The sequence below is a fragment of the Quercus lobata genome, chromosome 6, assembly GCF_001633185.2.
Source record: "Quercus lobata isolate SW786 chromosome 6, ValleyOak3.0 Primary Assembly, whole genome shotgun sequence".
Classification (NCBI taxonomy): domain Eukaryota; kingdom Viridiplantae; phylum Streptophyta; class Magnoliopsida; order Fagales; family Fagaceae; genus Quercus; species Quercus lobata.
Window position 1 is genome coordinate 48,315,343 of NC_044909.1, and position 26,195 is coordinate 48,341,537.

The window sequence follows — 26,195 nt, forward strand, 5'->3', positions numbered from 1 at the left end:
TTCAAATGACACTTAAGTCAAGTGATATTTTCTAGTGTTTTCAACAAAGACATCTAAGATTTGAAACCCCATACTATTACTTAAAATGTATATAGAAATAATGCTACATATTTATTAATCTATTCAACTCCTTTAAACAAAGAGTTGAAATCCTCTCAATAGAGGAATTAGATAAACAAGCCAACAGAAAACACCTATCCAAACAAACCATCCATATAGACACACACCTTAACGGCAATAGGATAGGTAGCTGTGCTCGTGTTTGCATTTAACCCTAAGCATGGCCTTTATCAAGAGTGCAAGACACTAGCAATTTTCTCAAAGGCATTCATAAATTTTACAATAATTGTGAATTGTGAAATTGATTGAAAGAGAGTGTTAACTTAAGTTTTGAGACATCAAATACGTAACAAGCAATCTGCAACTTAACTTCATCTTTAGTTCTTTCTCCCATTTCAAAACATGAATATAATTGGCTTCCTCCTGCAAACTAAACTTAAGCACTGAAAGATATACAAAGGAAACACATCACACACCTAAAAGAATTGCTATGAGTAACACAGAACCAAGATTCCCCTCTTTTTAAACCTCAATTCAATCAAATCACGATGATCTACAGCACATGTTGCTCTTAGCTGGGATCACTTGTGCAGGACCAGGGATAAGGATCTTCTTGCCAGCCAGAGATGCAGGGTTCCCGTTACCTTGATTTTCATCAGCAACTAGGTTCTTCTTGTTCACAATGTTGAAGATCTCTGTCAACACAGTCAAAAAGGCGGTTTCAACGTTCGTTGCTTCCAGTGCCGAGGTCTCCAAGAAAAACAGTCCTTCCTTCTGAGCAAATTCTTTGGCATCCTCTGTGGGAACTGCACGCTGATTCTCAAGATCAGTTTTGTTCCCTATCAGAATGATGACAATGTTCTTGTCCGCATGGTTACGCAGCTCTTCCAGCCAACGAGGTATGTGATCAAAAGTCTGGCGTTTGGTTATGTCGTAAACCAGCATTGCCCCAACAGCACCCCTGTAATATGCACTTGTAACTGCTCTGTATCTGCTCAATCCACCAAAAAACTTGATCAGATGATTATTACTTGCACTAAATCAACATTTCTTTAAAATAACTTCATGGATAATACAATGTGATTCAGGCAACACTTAGATGAGACTTAAAAATTGGCAAAAAGGTTTGCACAGGCTCTCTCTCATCAAGTAGAATACAAAGCTATATCTAGTCCAGTAACATTTCAACATTTTCCTACAATTCACTCTTAGAATACAAAGCTATATGCCTATATCCATTCATTTTGAAATTAGTGGATTGAATTTTGACACGTCATTAATAATTGAGTAATCATTTATACTGGTAAGACAAAGAACTTGTCTGCAAATAAAATATCAATCTTCATAAACATTCAACATGTCAGTCATGTGATGCTGGGTCCATTTCCAAATATCTATAGGAGCCTAATACAATTGATAAGTGTAATCATACAATTGATCTATAAAATCAACCCACACCTACATGGCTACATAACCAAACAATGACAAGAAATTTCAACAACTCCAAACTTCCTATTACCTTTCGTCTTTTTTTTTTTTTTTGGATTAAGACCCTGTAGAGTTCTTAGTGTAACTCTACCATGGATTTCTTAAAATCCTTTCCATCCATTTTGAAATTGGATTTTATCATATAATCAAAATTTAAATAGATATCAAAATGCCGATGGTCAATGTCGATTTAACTACTCATGATGTGGTGAAATTCAATCCATTCATTTCAAAATGGATGGATAAGATTTTAGAAACTCTACGAGTAACCATAAAAAGTCTAAACGATCCTAATCCATTCTTTTATTTTGAAAATATATAATGATTTGCAAATTATAATCAATATCTACAATTATACTTAATTACTAAAATTGAAATAAACCTCATGATAGTATACACATTCAAAAGCGTTAAGAAACTCTAATACGGACTAGATTGGAAATAATATTCAAATTATTCTCTTCGTCCTTCATATTAAATCCAAATTTTAGTCCCATTTGTTTTGTTCTTCCAAAAATTATAATATCGGCAACAAATAAAAATAAAATAAAATCATAACCATGGAATATATATATCAGTAATAAAAATAAAAATCAGTTAAAGAGATAAATTTGGACTTGGGTTTGAACTTCGAAAACTCCGCATGAAAATAGATACGACGATAACAAAATCAGTAAACCTCAACAAACAAACAAAAACAAGCGATTCAACCAAAGCTAAACTAAACTAAACAAATCCATTAACATTATTTTTATCAAATGCAAGATCGATCTAACTCTAAAGTGAACTAAAAAAAAAGAAAATCAAAACTCTACGAATCAAGCAAAAGCAGTATAAGTTTCTAGACTAGAAGGTACCGTTCTTGACCAGCAGTGTCCCAGATCTGAGCCTTGACGCTCTTGTGCTCAATGACAAGAGTGCGAGTCTGGAACTCTACGCCGATGGTGGCTTTGGAGTCCAAACTGAACTCGTTGCGTGCGAACCGAGCCAGTATCTGAGACTTCCCGACCGCCGAGTCACCTATCAGCACCACCTTGAACACATAGTCTATCTTCTGGTTCGAATCTCCATATCCTGCTCCTCCACCTCCACCGCTAGCCATTTTCAGAGAGAGCTATGAATCTCCGAGCGCTTTTTGGTTTCTCTGTACTTTATGGTAGTTCAGAGATCGGTGAGGAAAGGCTTTAAGTTTTTTGGTTTGTGTGTGAGAACTGTGAGAGGTAAAGTGCGATTGATTTTGATTAAAATGAACAAGCGACACGATTTTGCTGATTTTTTTGTGTATTTAAATATTTGGCTTTGTTTATACTTTATATTATAGTACATTTCAGTTTAGGGTACTACGATAAGTTAACCAATGGATACTTGCCACGTTTGTGAAAAGTTATTTTTGTTGGGTTATGTGGCATGAAGGGATTGGTTAGGATGGTGCGGAGATGTGATGGGATCAACACTGGAAAGAAAGGGAGATATATGTGAGGAACACAGATTTCACAATGATCGCTCTCGCAGTGTCAGGTAGTGGTGGCGTATGTCTCGGTGAGCTGTCTGATTAATGTTGTTGAGTTTGACCACTCGCACTTTATTATATGTCATTTCATAACTAAATAAATGTTCGTACAGTGTGAAGGGCGGTATTCAAATTTTAGGGTAAACAAGTTTTTAAAAAAAATTTCATATACCCGTACTTTATTAGAGTAGTAGGTTAGAATAAAATTTCATAAAGTAAAACTTAACGTTCTGTTTGTTTTAGCATTAACATTTTTTGAAAAATTGCTCATTTTTCAAAGAGCATTTTCTAGAAAATTGTCTCATTTTCCAGTATTTGGTAATGACCTTGAAAATGAGCTTGAGAATGTTTTCTAGTGTTTGGTATGTAATTTTTAAAAAAATATTTCTTTTATAATTTAAAACATGTTTATTATATAAACTAACTAATGTAATCATTATAAATAAAAAACCAAAATTGAATTTGGTTTTCATACTAAAATTTTGACAATAGATACAATCAAAATTAATTAGTTGTCAAATTTTCATGATCTCTACCACTCATCTTGCTCATATATATAGACAGTAACGTACGTACACGCACATATATCAACCATTTGTCTATATATATATATATATATATAAATTTGACAGGTGACTACATTTTCAATAAGTATAAATAACAATAACTTTTAATTGTCTACTCTTTTTGTTGGTATACTAATTGTCTACTTTGGTCAACCACAAGTCTCCAATATTATTCTAAATTATGTATTTACATAATGTACTGTATAATATATCATCACTATATAGTATCTGCCAACAAAAAAAGTATTTGTCAACAAATTCTCCTAAACAATTATCATTCATTATATAACAATATTATTAGTCCACGGTAAAGATTGTCCCATGTAAAAGCAATTTAGAGCAATATAGATACTATGTTTAAAATTTTCATCTTTTACTTCATTCATTCTTTCTTCTTCTTTTCATTTTATTTTTTATTTTTTTGCATTTTATGTACGAAAAAGAAGTAACTTTTGCCCGAAACCCATCAAACTGAAAATTTCTTAGAGAAAAAAGAAAATCGAGTTTGAAATTCAAAGCAAAGAATTGGGATTTTGGTAGAGAGGAATGAAATAATTACCATTGCAAATTTGTTCTCCTTTGCAAGTCAGAGCTATTGACCGATCAGTGAAGGAAAAAAAAAATCTAATCAAAGAATTGCGTTATAGAGGGGAAGAGAAACATGGAGAAAAGAGAGAAGAGAGAGAGAGAGAGAGATCTATGGGAAGAGGAGAGACTAGAGTTAGTGACAGTGAGGGTGTGAGGAGAGAAAAAGTAAAGGGAAGAGAGAAAAAGTGAGAAAACTTACCATGAGAGAGAGAATGCGCCAAAAAATTATGTTTTCCACGGCTATAGACGAAGATAATATTTATAGGAGATGCAACACGTGAGAGAGAGATTGTTTTCCAAAAAATTTTTTTGGAAAACAACCTATAGAAAATAAGCCTTATTTTTATTAGAGTTTTCTGTTGACTAAAGATAGTTTTCCATTGACCAGGTTTTTTTTGTATTACCAAACACTGGAAAATGTGGAAAACTATCTTTACAGAAAGTTTTCCAGCGAAACAAACAGAGCGTAAAAGAATGTTGTTTTTATTGTTTAAGTCATAAACTTTCTGATCCCATCAAAAAAAAAAAAAAAAAAAAGTTATAAACTTTCTGATATTTTGGTGGGTTCATTTGGGCTTGATATGTCCATTTATTTGGGCTGATGTTAAGAATTATACAGTCCAAGTCCAGCAAAGGCTTAAAGAATGTCGTTTTTAGTGTTTAAACTTTAAACTTTCTGATATTTTGGTGGGTTCATTTGGGCTTGATTTATTCACTGATTTTGGGCTGATGTTGGCTTGAGGGAGGCCATTGTGCAGTTTATCAACAAAAAGAAAAGTTTATAAAAAAGAGGAAGGCCATTGTAAGGAATAATTGCTATACATGGCAAAACGGGCAGGTCAGGTCGGGTCAATCGGGTCACTGGTCAAAACAAGTCATTTTAAGCGGATTAAAAACAGGTTCGGGTGAATTGAGTTGCGGGTCAGGTCTGGTTGACCCGTATTTTTCACTTGAAATTTTTTTTTTAAAAGAAAATAATATGTATTTGCCATTTGGAAAGTTATGCAACATATTAGTGAATGTAAAAATGCTTTATTTTGAATTCACAACTTATATCAAGAATGAACTAAATTAAACTTATTAATACTTATTCAATAATTTTAAAATTATACAAATCCTAACATTGGTATCTAAAACAAAATAACACAAAGATAAGTAAAACAAATAGACAAGTTTTATTTTTACACAATATCAGCATTCCAAAATAAAATAAAATAAAAATTACAAATAACTTATTGGATAACTCTTTTGATAAAGAATAAAAACATATAAGAAAGTTACAATTTTGAAAATTAATTTTATAATCTATTATCAATTGTGGTTGACACTCTATTTCAATTTGAGATATACATTAAAGTTTGATTGCTTACTTATTTATACATGATCTCTTTTATGAAGATCATATCATTGTTAAGCAGCACATACTCTAGAAAATATCATAATTTATTTTGAAAAGCCGTTTATTTTGAACATAAATTGTTAATAAATAGGTCTAAGCATTCATAATTTATACTAATTTGATACTTTGGCTTTACTATTTTCACACTTGTGAATGTGTCTCACATATGTCTACAATTTTAAATCTGTTTTTAACTTTACTGTAACCAGATTATCTTGGCATGTACTTTACTATTTGATATTTAAATTTTTTTACTAATTACAGAATGCTCAACCATTTATCTTTCAATTAATTTGCATGCAGTTATGTAAATGTATCAATTGTTTCCTTAAGGCTCACAATAAACAATTAAACAAATATTGTCTTAATTTCACTATTTTCTTTTTACCAAAAAAAAAAAATTCTAAAAAAATAGTTCGGGTCCGGGTCGAGTCAGGTTGACCTGCAAAAAACACGGATCGAGTCACGGGTTAACCCGTTTTTGCTTTGGGTCAAAAAAATCGGGTTCGGGTCAGGTATTTTTTAAGTCGGTTCAGAAAATTCTGACCCGTTTTGCCATGTCTAATAATTGCAATGAAATGCTTACACTAAAGTCAATCAAATATACTAAATAATTGACAAATACACTAACCGAAGTGTTAATATTTAATTTAAGTTGAGTTACAGCTAACTCAACTGGTAAAGTTTATTATTTTTGAATAGGAGAGCTAGGTTTTAAACCTTGCCTATATAAAAAACCAATTAGTGTTATGACTTGATGATAAAGAATGATCATAATAGAGCGACATCATAAGTTAAAATTCTATCATATCTAAAAAATAAAGTTAAAATTCTATCGTATTCGCTCTAGGAGTCTTTCTCCTGGAGGCGGGCTGAAAGGCTCTGGTTCTTGGCCACAGCCCTTTTTTTTGGTGCATTAACCTTCACATTATATAACCCTTCCTGGTTGATCTTAGCCCTCCACTTGTTGATCAGGCAGGTGCCTACTTCTGTGCCCGTCCCATCAGCTGTCACTCTTTGCTTTCTGTTAGTTGCGATGATCGAAGTCACACTGTCCAGGCGTCTTTTCTCATTAACATGGTCAGGACGCTGGCGGGTGCATTTAATGCGGAGGGGACGTATTTACCCTAAACCAGTTTCGCACCGTACCTCCACGTGGGTCCCATTCTACTCGCATATCCTTCAGGGAGCTTTTTGGGGGCAGCCATCATCGAGACGTTGCTCTTCCCCTTGAAGTCCTGGAGTGCCGAGGACAGGCTCACCCTCGGCTGTTCCACTCGACACTTCGGCCTTTCTCCATTCGTCCTCGACAGATACCCTCTTTGGCACAGACCCCGGGCCTTAATAGAGCGTGGGCCGGATCATAAATCCCCCGGCCCCACAAAAGATAATTCAAAATTCTACAACTTCGCCAAAATTGTGCTTGAGCTAATTTCGATATGTTGTTTGTCCAAAATGACCTGCAATGTGAACCTGAAACTTATTGTGATTCTGAACGTTTGTAATGAATATTTATAAAATAATTTATTTTAACTAAACACTTATTTTAGAAAATGAGATCATCATAATCCCATGTGCAATAGAACAACCTTCTCCTAAGCCTAAACCAATATTATTATGACACCTCATTAATTAATTATCATCCTTTAAAAGACCAATCACAATTAGCTAACCATAATCATAAGTTTCTAGTTCAAATGGTAGGGATGTCTATCAACTGTAAAAACTTGATTTGGCCGCAAATTTTGATCCAGTCATATCGTTTTGATTGTTAAGATTTCAAAATATATTTTACAAAGATAATTTAGAAGTCCAACAATTAAAATTATGATTTTACCCTTGAGATGTTAAAGGATCATTTAAGATTTAACCCCATATGAAGCTAAATGTATGTTGTAAAATGGGGTGTCAACACATATTAGATTCTTTAATGCTAAAATAATGATACTTAAGGTCAAGGTTGTTAAAATTGAGATCCTATGTAGAATTGTGGGAGGTAGATGGGATTATGGATCATAGGATCAGATCGTGGATCGTAAGATCTTACATTTAAAAAAAAAAAAATACACATTGCTAATAACTTTGTATGTTAGATAATCACAAAAATTATACATTCATCTTTATATATATATATATATTGTGCGCACCAAAAGTGAGGTTGATGGACCAACCCTCACTTGGGCTCACAATCTATTTGTGATATGGGTTTTGGATTTCCTACTTTGGGTAGTTCCTTATACAGAGATCCAATGGAATTGCCTTCCCCTCTAAATTATCTTACCCGTTCTCTTCCTATTATTATTGTGCTAGCCTAGTACACTCTCGCTCTTTCTACCCTCAGTTTCTTTGCGAACCTTTCAACCACCATTTCCCTCTTTAGCTTCTCATATTTATAGCCTAATAATTAGTGGGGAGTTATGGTTACACGGTGGTGATGTGGGTATGATTTGGTGGTGATGTGAGTCTGATTTGGTGGGTCTCGGTGCTAGTGGGTCTTGGTTGTTCTGTATCGGTGGTGCCTTGACGACAGTTTTGATGGGTCTCGGTAGTGTTGTTGATGGGTCTAGTGGCACGGTGGGTTGTTGATGGGTTTTGATGTGTCTTGGTTGCTAGGTTGCTGGGTTGCTCGACGGGTCTCGGTGGTGTTTTTTAGCGGAAGTGGGTGGCTTAGCTCATGGGTCTTGCAGTGGGTTTGGCTTTTTTTTTTTTTTTTTTTCCAGGTTGTTGGTGGTGATGAGGTTGTGGGTTTGGGTTTGTGATTTTGGTGGGTTGTTTTTCCTTTTTTGCTTAATGGTGGTGATGAGGTTGTGGGTTTGGGTTTTGTGATTTTGGTGGTTGGGGATTGTGGTGGCTGCCAGCTTGTGGTTTTTTTTTTTTTTTGGTGGTGGTGGCTGGCAGTGGCTAGCCATGGCTGTGGCTATGATTGTGGATTGCTTGGATTGAGAAGAAAGTGGTAGGTTTCTTAAGGGAAAGAGAGAGACACAGATAAGAATAGAGAGAGAAAGAAATATAGTGAGAGAATAAAATTAATAATATTTAAATGAAATTGTAAAAAAAATAGAACCTTTGATGTTTGGTATACTATAAAATGAGATGTTAAAATTGTTAAAAGTAGTGTTTTGAGATGTTAAATGCTAAAAATTTTGGCTCCGTTTGCTACACCCACTCAAACACATGTTTTCACAGAAACTACATATATTTTTACACATATTTTTAAATGCATTAAGTAAATATACCAAACATCCCCTTTACCCTCTTGAAATGGTCTCAGCCGAAAAAGTAGCTTATCTAAGAATAAAAGCATTTCCAATTCTGCAGTACAAAATTGACACGCCAGTACTCACTGGAGCTACCTAAAGTCATTGACTCCACCCGTCAGCATATACGTGGTCACTGCCTGAAGATTGAGAGAACGCATGGAAATAATTAAGACAAGACTAGATCCTTTGTTTTATAATTTACATTAATCAAGATTTCAACTTTCACATTATCGACCCAAAAAATTAAAAAAGCCATTTTCCTTGGAGTTGATTTATCCGCTTTGGAATAAAACTATGCTAAACTGATTCTCAAAAAAAAAAAAAAAAAATATATATATATATATATATAAAGCTTTTGAAGCTAAGCACCAAATATGCTTGTTAATGTATATTATATTATATTATGGGCTTTAGGCCCAATTACATTTCTTGTATAGCACACTTGTACTTGTACTACATTTTACTTGTACCGCACACTTACGCCTCCTATATAAGGCTCTGATGTATATTCTCTTATTATGAAATATAATACAATCTTCCAGTATTTCTAACATGGTATCAGAGCCACTGCTCTGACATTTTCTTAGCAGTCTTTTCTGTATTGGTGTTACTCCACTCTCAACATCGCTTCCGCTATCACAACAGTCGCCGCAGCCTCTCGCCGTTGAAACTTCGACGTCTTCAGCCGTCGTCCTTGGGTTCCGGACCTGCAGCCGCTGTCGTTGAGTAGTCCAACACTGCACAGAACACTGCACGTGTCATCGCCGCCACGAATATTGCTCCGATCAAATTTTTGGAGATATCACTGTGTTCGTCTTGAACCGATCTACCCGGCGGTGAAAGCCTTGCAGTCATTAGGTACTACACGTGCCATCACGCGCGGCCTGATTTTTCTGCGTCAGATACCCACACGCCACACGCGCCACACGCGCCGTCATCAGTTCCAACTGACGTCACCTGTGACGTTATCAGTGCCACATCAGCCCTAGTTGCGTCAGCATCCACTCATCCTGTGACGTCATCGCCACGTCATCCTGTGACGTCATCTGCTGACAGTTGACCGTTGACCGTTGACTTTGACTGGCCGTTGACTTTGACCGTTGACTTTTCTCTAGGGGTTGACTTTTGCAGTCCAGGTTCTCCTTACCCAGTTTTTCGCGTAGATTTCATTTTTGCATTCTGTTTTTGCATATTGTGTCTCTAAATGGATAAAAAGGACGTTTTTTTTCCTCGCCCCATCAATACTGTATTGGAGGGGAACAAGAATTACTTATCTTGGTCTCAAGCTATGCGCAGCTTTCTTAAGGGTCGTATGCTCTGGCATTACTGTACTGGTGCAGTCGCTATTCCTGTGAAAGGAGCAAGTGAAGAAGATACTGTCTTTCTTGGTCGTATGATTGAATGGGATAGTCACAACCACATGGATTCGGAACACTTCCATTCCCTCCATTTCCAACTTGTTGGGCAGCTATGATGATGCCAAGTCAACGTGGGATATGTTGGCCAAAAGGTACTCCACTACTCATGGCTCCATGAAATATCAGTTAGTGGTTGAATTGCATCAACTCAGACAAGAACCAGGGCAATCCATCAATGACTACTATGATCAGCTTCGCTTCATTTGGGACCAAATTGACATTTCTGATCCAACTTGGGCATGCTCAAAGGATGCTCAACAATATGCTTCCATCAGAGATGAATTTCACCTCTATGAATTCCTGATGTCCCTTCACAAGGACTTTGAGCCCATTCGAGGCCAGCTGCTAAATCGCAGTCCTGCTCCCTCTCTTGATACTGCTGTGAATGAGTTGGTTAGAGAAGAAGCTCGTCTTGCAACCATTCAAGCTCAGAATAAGCTCAATGTTTTGGCTATTACACCTTCTGCTCCACCCATAGAGCAACCTCAACAATCAGGTGATTCCTCTGGCTCTAGCAATCGTCGCAAGCAGACCAACAAAAAGTTCTGCAACTATTGCAAGCGTCCTGGCCACACCATTGAGACTTGTTATCGTCGCAACAAATCTACTGCTGCTGTTGCTAATACTGAGCCTACTCCGCCGATGGCTTCCATTTCAGCTGAGTCCCAGTCTTCTGGATCCACTATCAACCTCTCTCCCACTGAACTACAGGAGATCATAGCTCAAGCTGTTCGTATGGCTGGTAATGCATCTCTTTCCACTGCTCTCTCAGTTCTGCCCGGTAAGTCTCAAACTTGGCTCTTTGACTCTGCCTGTTGCAATCACATGACACCTCACTCCTCCTTATTCTCAAAACTTGACCCTGCACCACACCCTTTAAATATTCATATAGCTGATGGTTCCACCATGCATGGGAATAGTCTAGGTTTTGTTTCGACCTCCAACCTTTCTGTTCCTGGAGTCTTCCATGTACCTGACCTATCCTATAATTTGTGCTCTATGGGAAAATTAGCTGAACTAGGTTATCGCCTTATTTTTTACTATTCTGAGTGTATTGTTGAGGATCTAAGGGCGGGACAAGAGCTTGGGACAGACCCTAGAGTTGGGCGTATGTTTCCCGTGGACAATCTTCATCTTCCACCTGTTGCTCCTGTTTCTGTTGCTGCTGCAATTTCTTCCTTACCATCTCTTGCACTTTGGCATTCTCGTCTTGGTCATGCATCATCTTCTCGGGTACAACAGTTAGCTTCTAGGGGTCTGTTGGGTTCTGTGTCCAAAGACAATTTTGATTGTACTTCATGTCAGTTAGGAAAACAACCAGCTTTGTCTTTTAATAACAGTGAATCCATTTCTAATAGTATTTTTGAGTTAATTCATTCTGATGTTTGGGGACCTTCTCCTGTTGCTAGTATTGGTGGATCTCGATATTTTGTTGTCTTTATTGATGATTATTCTCGTTATAGTTGGATATTTCCTATAAAATCTCGTTCTGAAATTTTACCAATATACAGCAACTTTGCCAAAATGGTTGAAACCCAATTCTTCAAACGTATCAAAACTTTTCGTTCTGATAATGCTCTTGAATATACTCAATATGCGTTTCAAGCTTTGTTACATTCCTATGGCACTGTGCATCATCTAACTTGTCCAGGTACCTCTTAGCAAAATGGTCGAGCCGAAAGAAAACTTCGTCATATTCTTGACACTGTTCGTGCTCTTTTTCTTTCTGCCAAAGTTCCTGCTCCATTTTGGGGTGAAGCTGCTCTTAATGCTGTTCATGCGATTAATCGCATTCCAAGTGCTGTCATCCATAATCAGACTCCATATGAGCGTCTCTTTGGGTCACCTCCTGAGTATCATCACCTTCGATCCTTTGGATCTGCTTGTTTCGTTCTTCTTCAGCCTCATGAACACAACAAACTTGAGCCTCGATCTAGACTTTGTTGTTTCCTTGGTTATGGCGAAACTCAAAAAGGGTATAGGTGTTATGATCCTGTCTCTCATCGTCTTCGTGTTTCTCGGAATGTTGTCTTTTGGGAACATTGATTGTTTGTTGAACTCTCTCACTTTCGTTCTTCCCTAACTACCTCCTTTGTTTTAGAAATTTTTCCAGATGAGTCTCTTGTTCCTTCTACAAATACTTTAGACCCTTCTCCAGATATTTTTGATACTCCTCTTAGACAGGTTGAAGATGAACAGGTTGATGACGAGCTACCCCACCTAGAGCCTGGGTCCCCTGCTCCTGCTCCTGCTCCGCCTGAAGATCCTCCACAAGACATTCCACATCGCCACTCAACCCGGGTAAGATCCATTCCTACACATTTACTTGACTATCATTGTTACACTGCCCTTGCTACACTTCACGAGTCTCAAACCTATCGTAAGGCCTCCACTGACCCTTTATGGCAGATTGCAATGAAAGAGGAACTTGATGCATTAACCAAAAACCATACCTGGGATCTGGTCACTCTCCCTCCTAGACAGTCTGTGGTTGGTTGTAAGTGGATCTATAAGATCAAGACTCGCTCTGATGGGTCCATTGAGCGCTACAAGGCTCGTCTTGTTGCAAAAGGTTTTACACAGGAGTATGGGATTGATTATGAAGAGACCTTTGCTCCAATTGCTCGTATCTCATCTGTTCATGCCCTCTTAGCTGTTGCTAGTAAATGAGATCTTTTTCAGATGGATGTTAAAAATGCTTTCCTTAATGGGGATTTGAGTGAAGCAGTCTATATGCAACCTCCTCCTGGTCTCTCTGTTGACTCAAACAAGGTTTGTCATCTTCGACGTGCACTTTATGGTCTTAAACAAGCTCCACGAGCTTGGTTTGCCAAGTTTAGCTCCACTATCTTTCGCTTGGGTTACACTGCCAATCCGTATGATTCTGCCTTATTTCTTCGTCGTACTGATAAATGCACCATTTTGCTTCTTCTATATGTGGATGATATGATCATAACTGGTGATGACCTCAGTGGCATTCAAGAACTCAAGGATTTTCTCAGTCAGCAATTTGAAATGAAAGATCTTGGACATCTCAGTTATTTCTTGGGTCTTGAAATTACTCATTCCACAGATGGTCTTTATATTACTCAAGACAAGTATGCTTCTGACCTTTTATCTCGAGCTGGACTCACTGACAGCAAGACTGTTGACACTCCGGTTGAACTTAATGCGCATTTGACACCCTCGGGGGGGAAACCATTGTCTAATCCTTCTCTTTACAGAAGATTGGTTGGCAGCCTAGTTTATCTCACAGTTACTCGTCCAGACATCTCCTATGCTGTTCATCAGGTGAGCCAGTATCTGTCTACTCCACGATCTACTCACTATGCTGCTGTTCTGCGCATTCTTCGATACCTGAAGGGCACTCTCTTCCATGGCCTTTTCTATTCAGCTCAGTCTCCTCTTGTACTTCGTGCATTTTCTGATGCTGATTGGGCAGGAGATCCCACTGATCGCAGGTCCACTACAGGTTATTGCTTTCTCCTTGGTTCTTCTTTAATTTCTTGGCGAAGTAAGAAACAAACCTTTGTGGCCCGCTCCAGTACTGAAGCAGAATATCGTGCCCTTACTGATACCACATCTGAGCTCCTTTGGCTATGATGGCTTCTTAAGGATTTAGGTGTGTCCACATCCTCTGCTACTCCCTTTTATTGTGACAACCAGAGTGCCATTCATATTGCTCACAATGATGTCTTTCATGAACGGACTAAACACATCGAGATTGATTGTCATTTTATCCGTTATCATCTTGTTTATGGTGCTCTCAAGCTCTTCTCCGTCTCCTCCAAAGATCAACTTGCAGATATCTTCACCAAGTCACTTCCTAAGGGACGCACTCGTGATTTGGTTGACAACCTCAAGCTGGTCTCACATCCACCTTGAGTTTGAGGGGGGCTGTTAATGTATATTATATTATATTATGGGCTTTAGGCCTAATTACCTTTCTTGTATAGCACACTTGTACTTGTACTACATTTTACTTGTACCGCACACTTACGCCTCCTATATAAGGCTCTGATGTATATTCTCTTATTATGAAATATAATACAATCTTCCAGTATTTCTAACAATGCTAAAGCCTCTGACTATTAGGATGGTGCATCCAATCCACCAATTCAATAAAACCGATATAATATAACCGAATCCAATGCCTCAAGTTGGCTTTTCATTGGTTAATGTGTTGGATTGGTTTTGTTTCTTTTTATTTTTTTTAACTCATGGTGGGTCAAATTCTATTTGATAGTTTTTTCCAACCCAACTCCTCACACACATTGTGTGTATTTGTGTGTCAGTGATGTAGAATATATAGCATGAGCCTTCTTGGAGTAGCAAGGGTGCCGGAAGTCATGACGCAAGATTAAAGGGGTGCCAGTAGAGGCCATTAGGATGATGATGTTAGAATTGCATGAAATTTGACAGGTTGAAGGATAACGGTATTCTGATCCAGACTCGAGTCAGCTCGAGGGTTGCCTAAATTTAGGTGAATTCCTTCATTAAGACTTTGAAAATAGTGTTTTTGCAATTTTTAGTAATATTTGTTTTTCTTTAATAACTTTTAGTTTAAAAATCAGAGTCAGGTCCCAATTGTTTTGAGACGTCTTTTAGAGACATAATTTTCAATCTCCGCAATTATATAAATTTTGCTATTTTGGAAAAAATCACTATTTTGCCACCTTATTACGTGATTAGTGTGAATTAGGATTTCTGGGCGTTTTCCTAGCTGCCATAGGATTTATTTTTTTACTATTTAAACATATTGTAACCTCCAAGATAGTTTAGTTTTTCAGATTTATAAAAAAATACAAACTTTGTTAATTTTTCTCTGATGGATTCCAAAACCCTATCACCTTGTGGATTTGAGAAACCCCCCAATGGATTTGAGGTTTTCATTTAGAAGTTAATGTATATCTTTTTCCATTTAGAAAGCAACGTGTTTGTTTTCTTGTAGCTTCTGTGACATTAATTAGTTATAATTATTTAAATTTTGTTGTTTTATTTATATTAGTATTTCAAAAATTAGTATAATTTAAGAACATACGTGAAGTGTAATGATTTACTGAAAAAAAAAATGGTGTAAGTAGCAGATGAAAAATCAATTTTTACAAGATATGAAAATTTATGTCTAACCCACCATAGATCGGGTTGGATTGACTTCTACATATGTAATGTATTGGATTGTGCTGAAAAAAAAATCCTCCACAAGAATATTTAAACTAAAAAAGAAATGCACTCCTAATCAATGTGAAAAATCTCCAACTTGAAACAAATATCAATCACAAAACAAAACCAATTATCTAAAAATGCCAAAAGAAGGGACACAAATATTTAAACTAAAAAAAGGTAGTACACTCCTATTCAACGTAAGTTTTTTTTTTCCTAAACATCAAAAAGTTTCTTGAACACTCACCCCAACTCTCTAAAGGCATCTTAAATTTTTTATTGGTGTATAAAGTGGAGGTCGGTTTTAGATATTCAAAAGATAAGACCAAAATAGTACTCCATTTTCACAATTGTCGACATGACCTGTTATGATTTAAATAACATCACTTTCACTCAAGCTCATCATTGATATCACATTTATAATGTACCAATCACTACATGGCATGTCAGTCATTATTAAAAAAGATGCGCCTGTGAACTTATTGCTCTCTTGTAGTAATATGGATGCTGCAAACTTGCAATTCCACTCATCATATCAAAGCAAATACACTTCTAACTTACTCATACATAGATGGATCAGCTAACCTTGGGGTAGGTATTGCAACAAGAGGGGTCTTCTTTTTTAGTACAATCCCAAACTTTTCTATAAGGTCCAATTTCTCTCCCTGGGGCAATTTCCAATCAAAAGAATGCAAAAGTGTAGCAAGGGAATACATCACCATCCTCTCAGCCATTGCTGTTCCAGCACATATTCTACGACCAGACCCAAATGGAAAATAATTGAAGTCACTTCCACTATAGTCCCATTTACTCTTCAAGAACCTCTCTGGATCAAAATTTAATGGATTTTCCCAAATAGAAGGGTCCCTTTGTATTGCCCATACATTCACAAAGATCCGAGACCCTTTTGGAATGGTGTAGCCTCCCACGGTACATGTCTCACTCGGGCAATGAGGGACTAATAATGGCAACGCTGGGTGTAATCGCAGTGTTTCTTTCATCACAGCATATAAGTATGGTAATTTGTGAATATGAGACTCTTCTACAATGTTATCCTTGCCAACTACAACTTCCAATTCTTGTAGGGTTTTCCTCATCACCTCCGGTATGTTCATAATTTCGGCCATGGCAAACTCAATTGTATGGGAGGATGTGTCTGTCCCACCTACCACCATATCCTGTTTACAATGTACACTTGATTATGGCAAATCAAATCAATTTAGCTACCAAACCAAACAAATCAAATCAATTGTAATATCAATGTCATAATTTGAAAGATAATGTTGTTTTTAAGTGGGAGCCTTGGGGACTCCCTGTGACATATGGGGCTCACCACTTAGTGATATAAAATTATAAATATTTCACTGATGATAAAAAAAGTCTATAACATTATTCATATTGAAATATCATAAAAGGAAAATCAAAATCTTGTAAACAAAGAATAACAGCTATATAATATATTTCTCGTTCAGCCGCTCCAATAATTCCACTTGACATGTTCCATACACATTTTAAAAATATAGAAATTACAATGTAGTAAGCAAGCAAACAAACAATTAACAGAGTGCCAAAAAATTTGATTTTTTTTTTTTTAAATTTTTTCCTCTGCCCTAGGTGCCAAGGTTCTTGAAGTACCAAACAAATATTTCTTAAAATGCATGTAAATTTTTGTTCAATTCAAATATTATTTATTATTCGATCAATAAACTTATTTTTTATGCATAATTTTAGATTGTAAAAACTTAAAATATATACATTTGATTGATAACATAACTATTAATCTTCAATTTTCTTGAAATTACAAGTATGAAGAATATAATAAGAACATGCAATCCAGCAGTTACATCCAATAAAAAGATAGAGGATGAGTTTGAAATACTATCTACAGACAATTACTTGTCATCCTTTAATGCTAAATGGGTGGGCAAAGCAAGTTAGACCTTTTATTGTCAAAAGGTTGACTTGGTTCTCTCTCAAGTCTTAAAAGGAAAATTATATTTTATATCTCTAAACTATACCCCTTTTTACACTTATCCTTTAAACTATGAGAATGCTCGTTTACTCTCCCAAACTATTACCTATGGGGTGGGTGCAAAATGATGGTTTAATGGGGGTAAGTGTGAACTCTCTTAATTTATGGGGAAAAGAATTACACGAGTAATAGTTTAGAGAAGTAAGTGTAAAATGAAGTATAGTTTAGGAAATTAAAGTGTAATTTTCCCAAACCACTTAAATTTTACTTTTTGCATGCATTGTCAATCTAGTTACACATAGGCGTGGCTTTAGGTAGATAAGCAAGATCAAATTTCTCTACTAAAGGCCGTGACTCCGTCAATTAGTATAACTTTGATAAAGGCCGTGACTCCGTCAATTAGTACAACTTTGATATCACGTCTCCTTTAAATGATTTTCTTGCATGGATGGATTATTGCCTTGTCGGGATTTAGATCTTCTAGATTTCTTAAGAGTACTTTACCTAATAGATTTCTTTAAATCCTAAGCATTCTTTTATGATTTAAGAGTCTAAATTTTGTCATGTCAATTGTGCGTACCCAAATTCTACTTGATGGGTCAAGCATAGAATTGGGCTCACAATTCACTTGTATTAGTGGGCTTAGTGTTTTCTATTGAGGCTAGTTCCTAACCAAGTGATCCAACGGCGCCCCTTAACCCCCACAAATTCTCTTTCTTTCCTCTCTGAGTGGTTCTCCCTCCTGGTGATACTAGCTTTAACTCTCTCTTTTCCTCTCTATCTTTTCCTTCACATTGCCAACCCCCTTTCTTCACTCAATTCTGCTATTTATAACTTGAGGCTAGTGGGGGTTTCATGATTACATTCTAGTCTCACTCGTGTGGGTGGGGTCCCATGTGATTATTCCTGACATGGAATATATCCCATTGGAAACGATGGTAGTGGCATTGGAACTAATTTCCTGCCTCCAAAAGATTGCCCAATAGCGATACCTCCCAAGGCAATATCGAGCCATCGGGGAGGTACGTCGTTTTAAGCAAACGCACCTCCGAACATATCATGAATGGCCAGTCATGGGCTTGTTTATCATGCACTCAAAAACGATATGGACTATTTGGGTTCAATTTTGGTTCTTGAGAATGTTCGGGCCAAGGCCCAATGGGCCTGAGGCCATACCCCGTACATCAACATTTTACTAATAGTACTTTTAAAATAATAAAATAATATTGTAAACAAAACAATTAAGATTATTGTTAGTGAAATGCTGACATGGCAAAATCCAAACTATTAAATCATTAAAGAATGGTTAAGATTTAAAGAAATCTATTTGATAGAGTATATAGGAAATCTAGAAGATCTGAATCCTGCCTTGCCGACACTTCAGTTTATTGCCTTTTATCATAAGTCATGACTATAATCTATATGTCGACATATAGAGACGTCTCTCAACTGAAATTTGTAGAGACAACCACAAACTTCACCCAATTAATAATGACTAATCTTTTAAGAGATTAAATTCAATAAGGATGTGGTGTAAAACCTATGGTTTTGAAATCCGGACTGGACCGTACGGTCCGACTAGGAAAACCTCGAACCGCTCATTTTTGCGGTTCTTTTAGTCTCAAGAACCGCTCTACGGAAAAAAAACAGGGACCTATGCAAACTGCAGTCGAACCTCACGGTTTTGAGAATCGTGAACGGTTCTCGCGGTTCTCATAGGTCCCTTAAAAAAAAAAAATTTAAAGCCTTAAACGGCACCATACCGCAATATATATTGGATTCCGTCTGGTTAATGGATACCAGACCAGTACAAAATTACACACAAAATGCTTCTTTCCCTCCCCTCATGCCAGTCATACTTTCTACCTCCCTTCATTTCTAACTCTCTTTACGCTAATGATGAAGTCATACCATTTGGTGGAGAGCGGCGGCATCAATAAATATCCAGCAAGCTTTGAGTCCTTGAGAAAGGGTTGAAGGTCTGAAGCTTTATAGAAAGAGAGAGTCTGAGGTGAAAGATAGAGAGAGTTGTGATGGAGGTGAAAGAGTTTTGGAAAATAAAGAAATGTTTGATAGTGAAGTGATAAGTTTAATCGCGTGAAGATGAGGGCTTGTTGGAAATTGTAATGACATGTAGGTTGTACTTGTAGGTCTTAGGCGGGTGATATGGATTAGAAAAAGAAAAAGAAATTAATAGAGGTGGGAGTGGGAGGCAACTGGTAAGAGGCATCAGGCATGTGTTTGGTTTTATCACCCACCATTTTAATTTTTCTAATTATTTAATCTTTTTTTACCAAACTCCTCTCACATAATAATTAGTAATATCTCATTTCTCACCTACTTTATTATCTTTTTCTAGTCTTATACTTTTATCTCTGTTCATTTTTTTTTATAATAAACTTATAAGCTTAACAAGTTTAATTGCTTAACAAATTAACTTTTACCAAATAATTAAAGTTATAAATATGCAAATAAAATTTATTTATTTATTTTTAAAATTTATACAAATGAATTTTTTTTTAAATAACGGTAAACCCGAAACGGTACACCGGTATTGATTAGTACCGAAATATATCGTTTCGCTGACCAAACCGATACAACCTCTGTTACAAGATTGACTCTCTTGTTCTAGAGCTGTTTTTGACTTCTTCTCTCCTCCTTTAATTTCATCTGCTTTTGTTTGTTACAAAGCCTTGAGCCCCACATTATATGATGATACATCATATCATCCTCTTTTGTCCACTTGCTGGTACAAATTGATGCTTTTAACTTTCTTTTTATAAAAAAATGGTTATTATTATTATTGGATAGATATTTCATACTTGGGCTTGAGATGGATATATTAGACATAGTTAAAATATGGATTTATAGTTTTAATTGGACTATTTTAGTTAATTTCTCTATTTTTTACTAATTTAATATTTTTATATATATTTAAAATAATTATTAAATTAATTATGATATCATCACGGTTCGACCTTAAAAACCTTGAATCTCTCCCTTTTACAGTTCAATAAACGGTCCGGGTTTCAAAACCATAGTTTTGCCTCTTCAATTCCAATATGTCACATCATCTTGTCACATATTTAAGAACAAGTACAACCACACTCAATCAATTCTAATACCCATATACAAATCTAACCAATTTGGGAGTTTCTTGAGATATTATTAGGTGTGGTAAGATATATTGAATTTTAAGTAAAATACTGATGTGGCAATTTCTTATTGGATGGTGTAAAACATGGATTTTACACTCCATTCTTACCAAATTTGAACTCATCTTTTAATTAGGGTTGTAAATAAATCAGGCCATTCATAAACAGTTTCGGCTTAGCTTAGTAAAAAATTCATTTATATTTATTTTTTTCTAAACAAGTTAAGCTTGAATCTTAGTTTTAGGCTTGTATAATAAATGAATTAAACCAAAAAAAAAAAAAATGTTCATTATCAGGCTCATAAACATTAGGGCTCGATACAAAATAAGCTGAGTTTAGATTGTTTATTGGCTTGGTAATAAGCTTGATATGAGTTTGATAATTAAACTCATATCTTACTAACCTTAAGCAATTGGGAGTTGGGATTGCTCATCTAAACCAGATAGGCTTAATAATAAGCTTGATATGAGTTTGATAATGTATCTATATTGAATTTCAAGCTCAAATGCTTGATATTGGGCTCAAGCTTGACTTAACTAATTAATCAAACCAAACACAAATTTTAGGACTTTTTGACAAGCTCGAGCTCAAACATTATCTATAAGTTTAATTTAAACTCAAGTCAAGTTTGAACATTTTACAATCGTAATTAAGCCAAATTTGAAAACTCGTACTTGACAATGCTCAGCTCATTAAGGTTGTCCTATTAAATAATAGCATACTAAATGCTTATATGTATATAAGCTCTTTTAATTCAAAACAAGTATATTACCTGACTAGAAAAAAATAAAAAATAAAAACCTACCCGGCATAAACCTTTTATTTTCTAAGGTCCCCATCATAAAACATTAAAACCTTAATTGGTAAATCTCATCTACAAGTAATTTTTATCTAATATTTTATTTCTTTCTTCTTTTTTTTCTTCTTTTTTCTGCTAAGACATATTTTGTTATTTAATAAGCTTAATTCAAACTCAAGTCAAGTATGAACATTTTACAATCATAGTTAAGCCAAATTTAAATACCCGCTACTTGAATATGCTCAACTCATTTACTGCCCTACTTTCGAGGGTTGTTCTATTAAATAATAGCTTACTAAATACTTCAATGAATATAAGCTCTTATGTGTCTTTTAATTCAAAACAAGTATATGTTTCTCAAAAAAAAAAAAAAAAAAAATCCAAAACAAGTATATTATCTAACTAGAAAAATAAAAAAGAAAAACCTACCCATCATAAAACATTAAAACCTTAACCGGTAAACTCCATCTACAAGATATTTTTATCTCATATTTTATTTCTTTCTTTCTTTTTTGGCTAAGACATATTTTGTTATTTAATTTACTACTATTTTTTTCCCGATCAAATTATTTACCACTACGATTTGATTGTGAATGAAAAGAACGTACCATAAGCAAGGCCTTGAGGTGGATCATGGTCAAAGGCGTGTTGGAATCACCTTCATCCTTCAATTTCAACAAAAACTGCAAAAAGTCCTTACTATCTGACCCTCTGCTCCCGCCTTCTTTATCAATCTTCAGCCTTTGATCAATCATAACATCAAAGATCCGATCAAACCGTCGGGCCAACCCGTCCATCTTATTCCGTATGCCTTGCAAGTCAAACCGGGCCAAACCCGGATAAAAATCCGAGATGTTGGGCTTCCCCAAAAGCTCCGTCATCCCTAACACCACTTCTCTGAAATCAGCCCCTAGCCTAGCCCCCTCCTCCCCCTCCTTCACTGTCCCACCCCACAACATGTTGGTAATCAGGTTCAACATAGTTAAGAACATTTGCTCCTCAATGTTCACGGGTGACCCGACCCGACTATACAAGTACCCAGCCGTTTCTCTAACATGTTTACGACGAAGCATGTAAAAGGAGTCCAACGTGATATTACTAAGCAACTTGAGCGCACAAACTTTTCTCAACATCCGCCACTCTGGCCCGTATGAGCACCACGCTATATCGGATCCACCATAGGTAGCAGCCCGACCCGCTTCGGTTATGTCACGGTTCGCAAAGGTGACGTCTTGGTCTTTGAGCACTTGGCGAGCCATGGAAGGTGAGCTCACCACTATGCCAACCTTGTTGCCGAGCCGAAGCTTGAATATGGGCCCGTAGATATGGGCCAGGCCCGCGAAGTAAGAGTGAAGCTCCGGTTCGAGGGAGAGGAGGTTTCCGATCAACGGGATGCCACGTGGACCTGGCGGCGGCGGAGGAGTATTAGTCGTCGTCGTTTTGTTAGATTTGGAGGAGTGAATCGTGACCCATGCGTACCAAGAGAGAGTAAAGATGACAAGAAGAAGAGTGAGAAGCAGTGAGCGTGAAACTGGGTCATTTCCACTGCTAAGACTCTGGAGGAAATCTGAGTTGAGAGTCATGGTTGATTGTTGCTAGCTAGTATTGGTTTGAGGATTTGGAGATGAAGGGTGTGATCAGACTTGTGAAGGCTTAGGCTTGATCTGTGGATTGGAAAATTCTTGTGCCAAATAAAATGGCACATAAAAGTCTAACTCATTTATGTGATGAGTTATGATTAATAAAAGGATGTCTTTCTATCACCGATTACAATTTGTTATATGGTATAGTTATAACTTTTTTCTGTGTTACTTTATGTGGCACTAAGAAGATTTTTGTTGGTTTGGTTAAAGATGACGTCATTGACGTGGTGGAGTTTATCGCTTATGAGTTTGAGAGTGAAAGCTTGATGTGAACGTGTGGATGAGAAAAGGAAAAAAAAAAAAGTTTTGCATTAGGTTACGTGCTAGCCAGGTGGAATACATACACTGAGCTGCTCGTTTAAAAAATACTACTAGTTAGGGCAGCACGTGACTTGCACGTGCTAGTAAAAAAAAAAAAAAGTAGTAATTAAGATTAATTCTAAATTTTACTTGTATCATAAAATAAAAATATAAATTATTTGATTTTTAAAATACATAGAGATTTACATTAATCAAAAGAGATATTAATTTTAAGAATTTTGATAATTATGTCTTAAAAAGTTAATCTCATTCGTATAAGACCGTGACGGATCTCAGTCCAATATTTTATTATTTTATTTTGACCTATAACTTACATCTCAATAGTTGTGAATATATTGTAATAACAACAATATGTTACGACATTTTTAGTTGTGCTAGATCTCGGTATGATATTTTATTATTTTATTTTATTGTATTTTGACTCATAACGAATTGACACATGCATCACAACATTTTCACAATATCTCTATGTATACATTGTATTTAATTACAATGTAAATTTATATTATAGACATAAAAAAAATTGGCAAATTTTGTACACATTTACAAAATTTGTACAATATTTACCATTTTTTGTGCAAATGTGTATAATATTAACCACTTTTGTGTATTTACAAAGTAAACTTGCATTGTAAGTACAATGTGAACATATAAAGATCTTAAAAAAAAAAGAAAAAAACAAAAACAAAAACATAAACAAAGCTCAAACTAACTGGCATACTTGAAGGAAAAAAAAAAAAAAAAAAACAAAAAAACAAAACAAAAGGTGCACCTCACTAATTGAATAAACCAAAAAAAGACTATTCATGAACCTTTGACTCTTTTTATATATTTAATAGAAATCGATATGCCAACTTACATAAATATTTAAAAGGGAAAAAAAACACAAACTGATAACTGGAAAAAAAAAAAAATTAGGCACAGTAGAAATTAATGTTAAAATGTTGTAGACTTAGCATTTTTTTTATTTGATCTATAAAAAACTGAGATCTCAACAATTGTGAAAATATTGTGATAACAATAAGTGTTGTAACATTTTCTCAAAACATTTATTTTTAGTTGTGGTTGGTCACAATCTCATATTTTATTATTTTATTTTGACTTGTAAGAAATTGACACGTCAATAATTGTAAAAATATGGTGAAATTTGTTGTGTCAGTATAACAATATATATATATATATATACACCAGCTTACATAAATATTTAAAAAAAAAAAAAACACACTTTAGGCACTGTATCTACCGTGCCAGTTGAATAAACCAAAAATACTGCATAATAAGTGTTATAACATTTTCTCAAAACATTTATTTTTAGTTGTGGTTGGTCACAGTCTCATATTTTATTATTTTATTTCGACTTGTAAGAAATTGACACGTCAATAATTGTGAAAATATTGTGAAATTTGTTATGTTAGTATAACAATATATATACCAGCTTACATAAATATCTAAAAGAAAAAAAAATACAGTGCCAGTTGAATAAAGTAAAAGCACTGCACAATAAGTGTTGTAACATTTTTTTCAAAACATTTATTTTTAGTTGTGGTTGGTTACAGTCTTATATTTTATTATTTTATTTCGACTTGTAAGAAATTGACACGTCAATAATTGTAAAAATATTGTGAAATTTGTTGTGTCAGTATAACAATATATATACCAGGTTACATAAATATTTAAGAGAAAAAAAAAAACACAAACCGATTACTGAAAAAAAATAAAATAAAATAAAGAAGAAGAAGAAGAAGGCACTGTAGCTACAGTGCCAATTAACTAAACCAAAAGTATTGTAGATATAGTGCATACACGCATTGGCGATAAAACAAAAGCACTGCACAATAAGTGTTGTAACATTTTCTCAAAACATTTATTTTTAGTTGTGGTTCGTCACAATCTCATATTTTATTATTTTATTTCGACAACTTTTAAAAAATTGACATGTCAATAATTGTGAAAATATTGTGAAATTTATTGTGTCAGTATAACAATATATATACCAGCTTACATAAATATTTAAAAGAAAAAAAAACACACACACACACACCGATTACTGTAGCTTTTACACATTTATCTAACAAGTGTCACAACATTTTCACAAAACATTTATATTCAGTTGTGGTTGGTCACAGTTTCATATTTTATTATTTTATTTTGACTTATAAGAAATTGACACCTCAATAATTGTGAAAATATTGTGAAATTTGTTGTGTTAGTATAACAATATATATATATATATATATATATAAAAGGAAAAAAAAACAAACGGAAGACCGAAAAAAAAAAAAAAAAACTGTAACTATTCAAAACTTTAAAAAAAAAAAAAAAAAAAAGTGGCTCACCAAAACTACACTGTAGATGAACAATGCAATACGTTATGTGAACAGTGGCTAAACACTGTAGCGGCATAGCCACTTTTTATGTAGTTAATAGAAATACAAAATTAATGAATTTGTAAGAGTTTTCTTTCTTTTAAAAAACCATACACACAGTGTCACAAGTATGAAGAATTTCTGTATTGTTATTTTTGATAATTTATGTCTTAAACCGAAATTTTGATAAATACTTACCGAATATTCTACTTTTTGAAGAAATGCAAATTAAATTTTTTTTTTTATAAAAAAAAAACTGTGATTTTTAACGTAATTTTAAAAACTTGAACCAAACTCACTTTAATAGTACATCATTAAGACAATCACATGTGACCCATAATATAAGTCTCCACCACATATATCTACCCTCTCATAATATGAGAAAAATATTAGGTACTCTCGGAATATCATAAATGCTTACTCTCCCCTCTCATATGAATGGTGGGTCTCATTATGAATTTAATTAGTGGAACCCACCATTCATGTG

General features: G+C 35.1%; 2 protein-coding genes across 2 annotated transcripts; both read right to left on the reverse strand.

Annotated features, from left to right (window-relative positions):
* Positions 1-313: 313 nt before the first annotated feature.
* Positions 314-2,827, reverse strand: LOC115995473 (ras-related protein Rab11D). The gene is made up of 2 exons (XM_031120051.1): positions 2,406-2,827; positions 314-1,051 (listed from the first exon to the last, which is right to left on the reverse strand). Exons 1-2 carry the CDS (start codon positions 2,648-2,650, stop codon positions 604-606), a joined length of 693 nt encoding a protein of 230 aa, XP_030975911.1. The 5' UTR covers positions 2,651-2,827; the 3' UTR covers positions 314-603.
* Positions 2,828-15,824: 12,997 nt separating this feature from the next.
* LOC115993642 (geraniol 8-hydroxylase-like) lies at positions 15,825-23,126 on the reverse strand. The gene is made up of 2 exons (XM_031117589.1): positions 21,987-23,126; positions 15,825-16,630 (listed from the first exon to the last, which is right to left on the reverse strand). Exons 1-2 carry the CDS (start codon positions 22,959-22,961, stop codon positions 16,010-16,012), a joined length of 1,596 nt encoding a protein of 531 aa, XP_030973449.1. The 5' UTR covers positions 22,962-23,126; the 3' UTR covers positions 15,825-16,009.
* Positions 23,127-26,195: the final 3,069 nt, after the last annotated feature.

What these genes read in the sequence shown, in the direction of transcription:
- LOC115995473 (XM_031120051.1), bottom strand. Translation starts at nt 2,650, where the DNA reads ATGGCTAGCGGTGGAGGTGGAGGAGCAGGATATGGAGATTCGAACCAG. An exon ending in GACACTGCTGGTCAAGAACG is followed by an intron (nt 1,052 to 2,405) that starts GTACCTTCTAGT and finishes TGGATTGAGCAG; the next exon opens with ATACAGAGCAGTTACAAGTG.
- LOC115993642 (XM_031117589.1), bottom strand. Translation starts at nt 22,961, where the DNA reads ATGACTCTCAACTCAGATTTCCTCCAGAGTCTTAGCAGTGGAAATGAC. An exon ending in ACCTCAAGGCCTTGCTTATG is followed by an intron (nt 16,631 to 21,986) that starts GTACGTTCTTTT and finishes CATTGTAAACAG; the next exon opens with GATATGGTGGTAGGTGGGAC.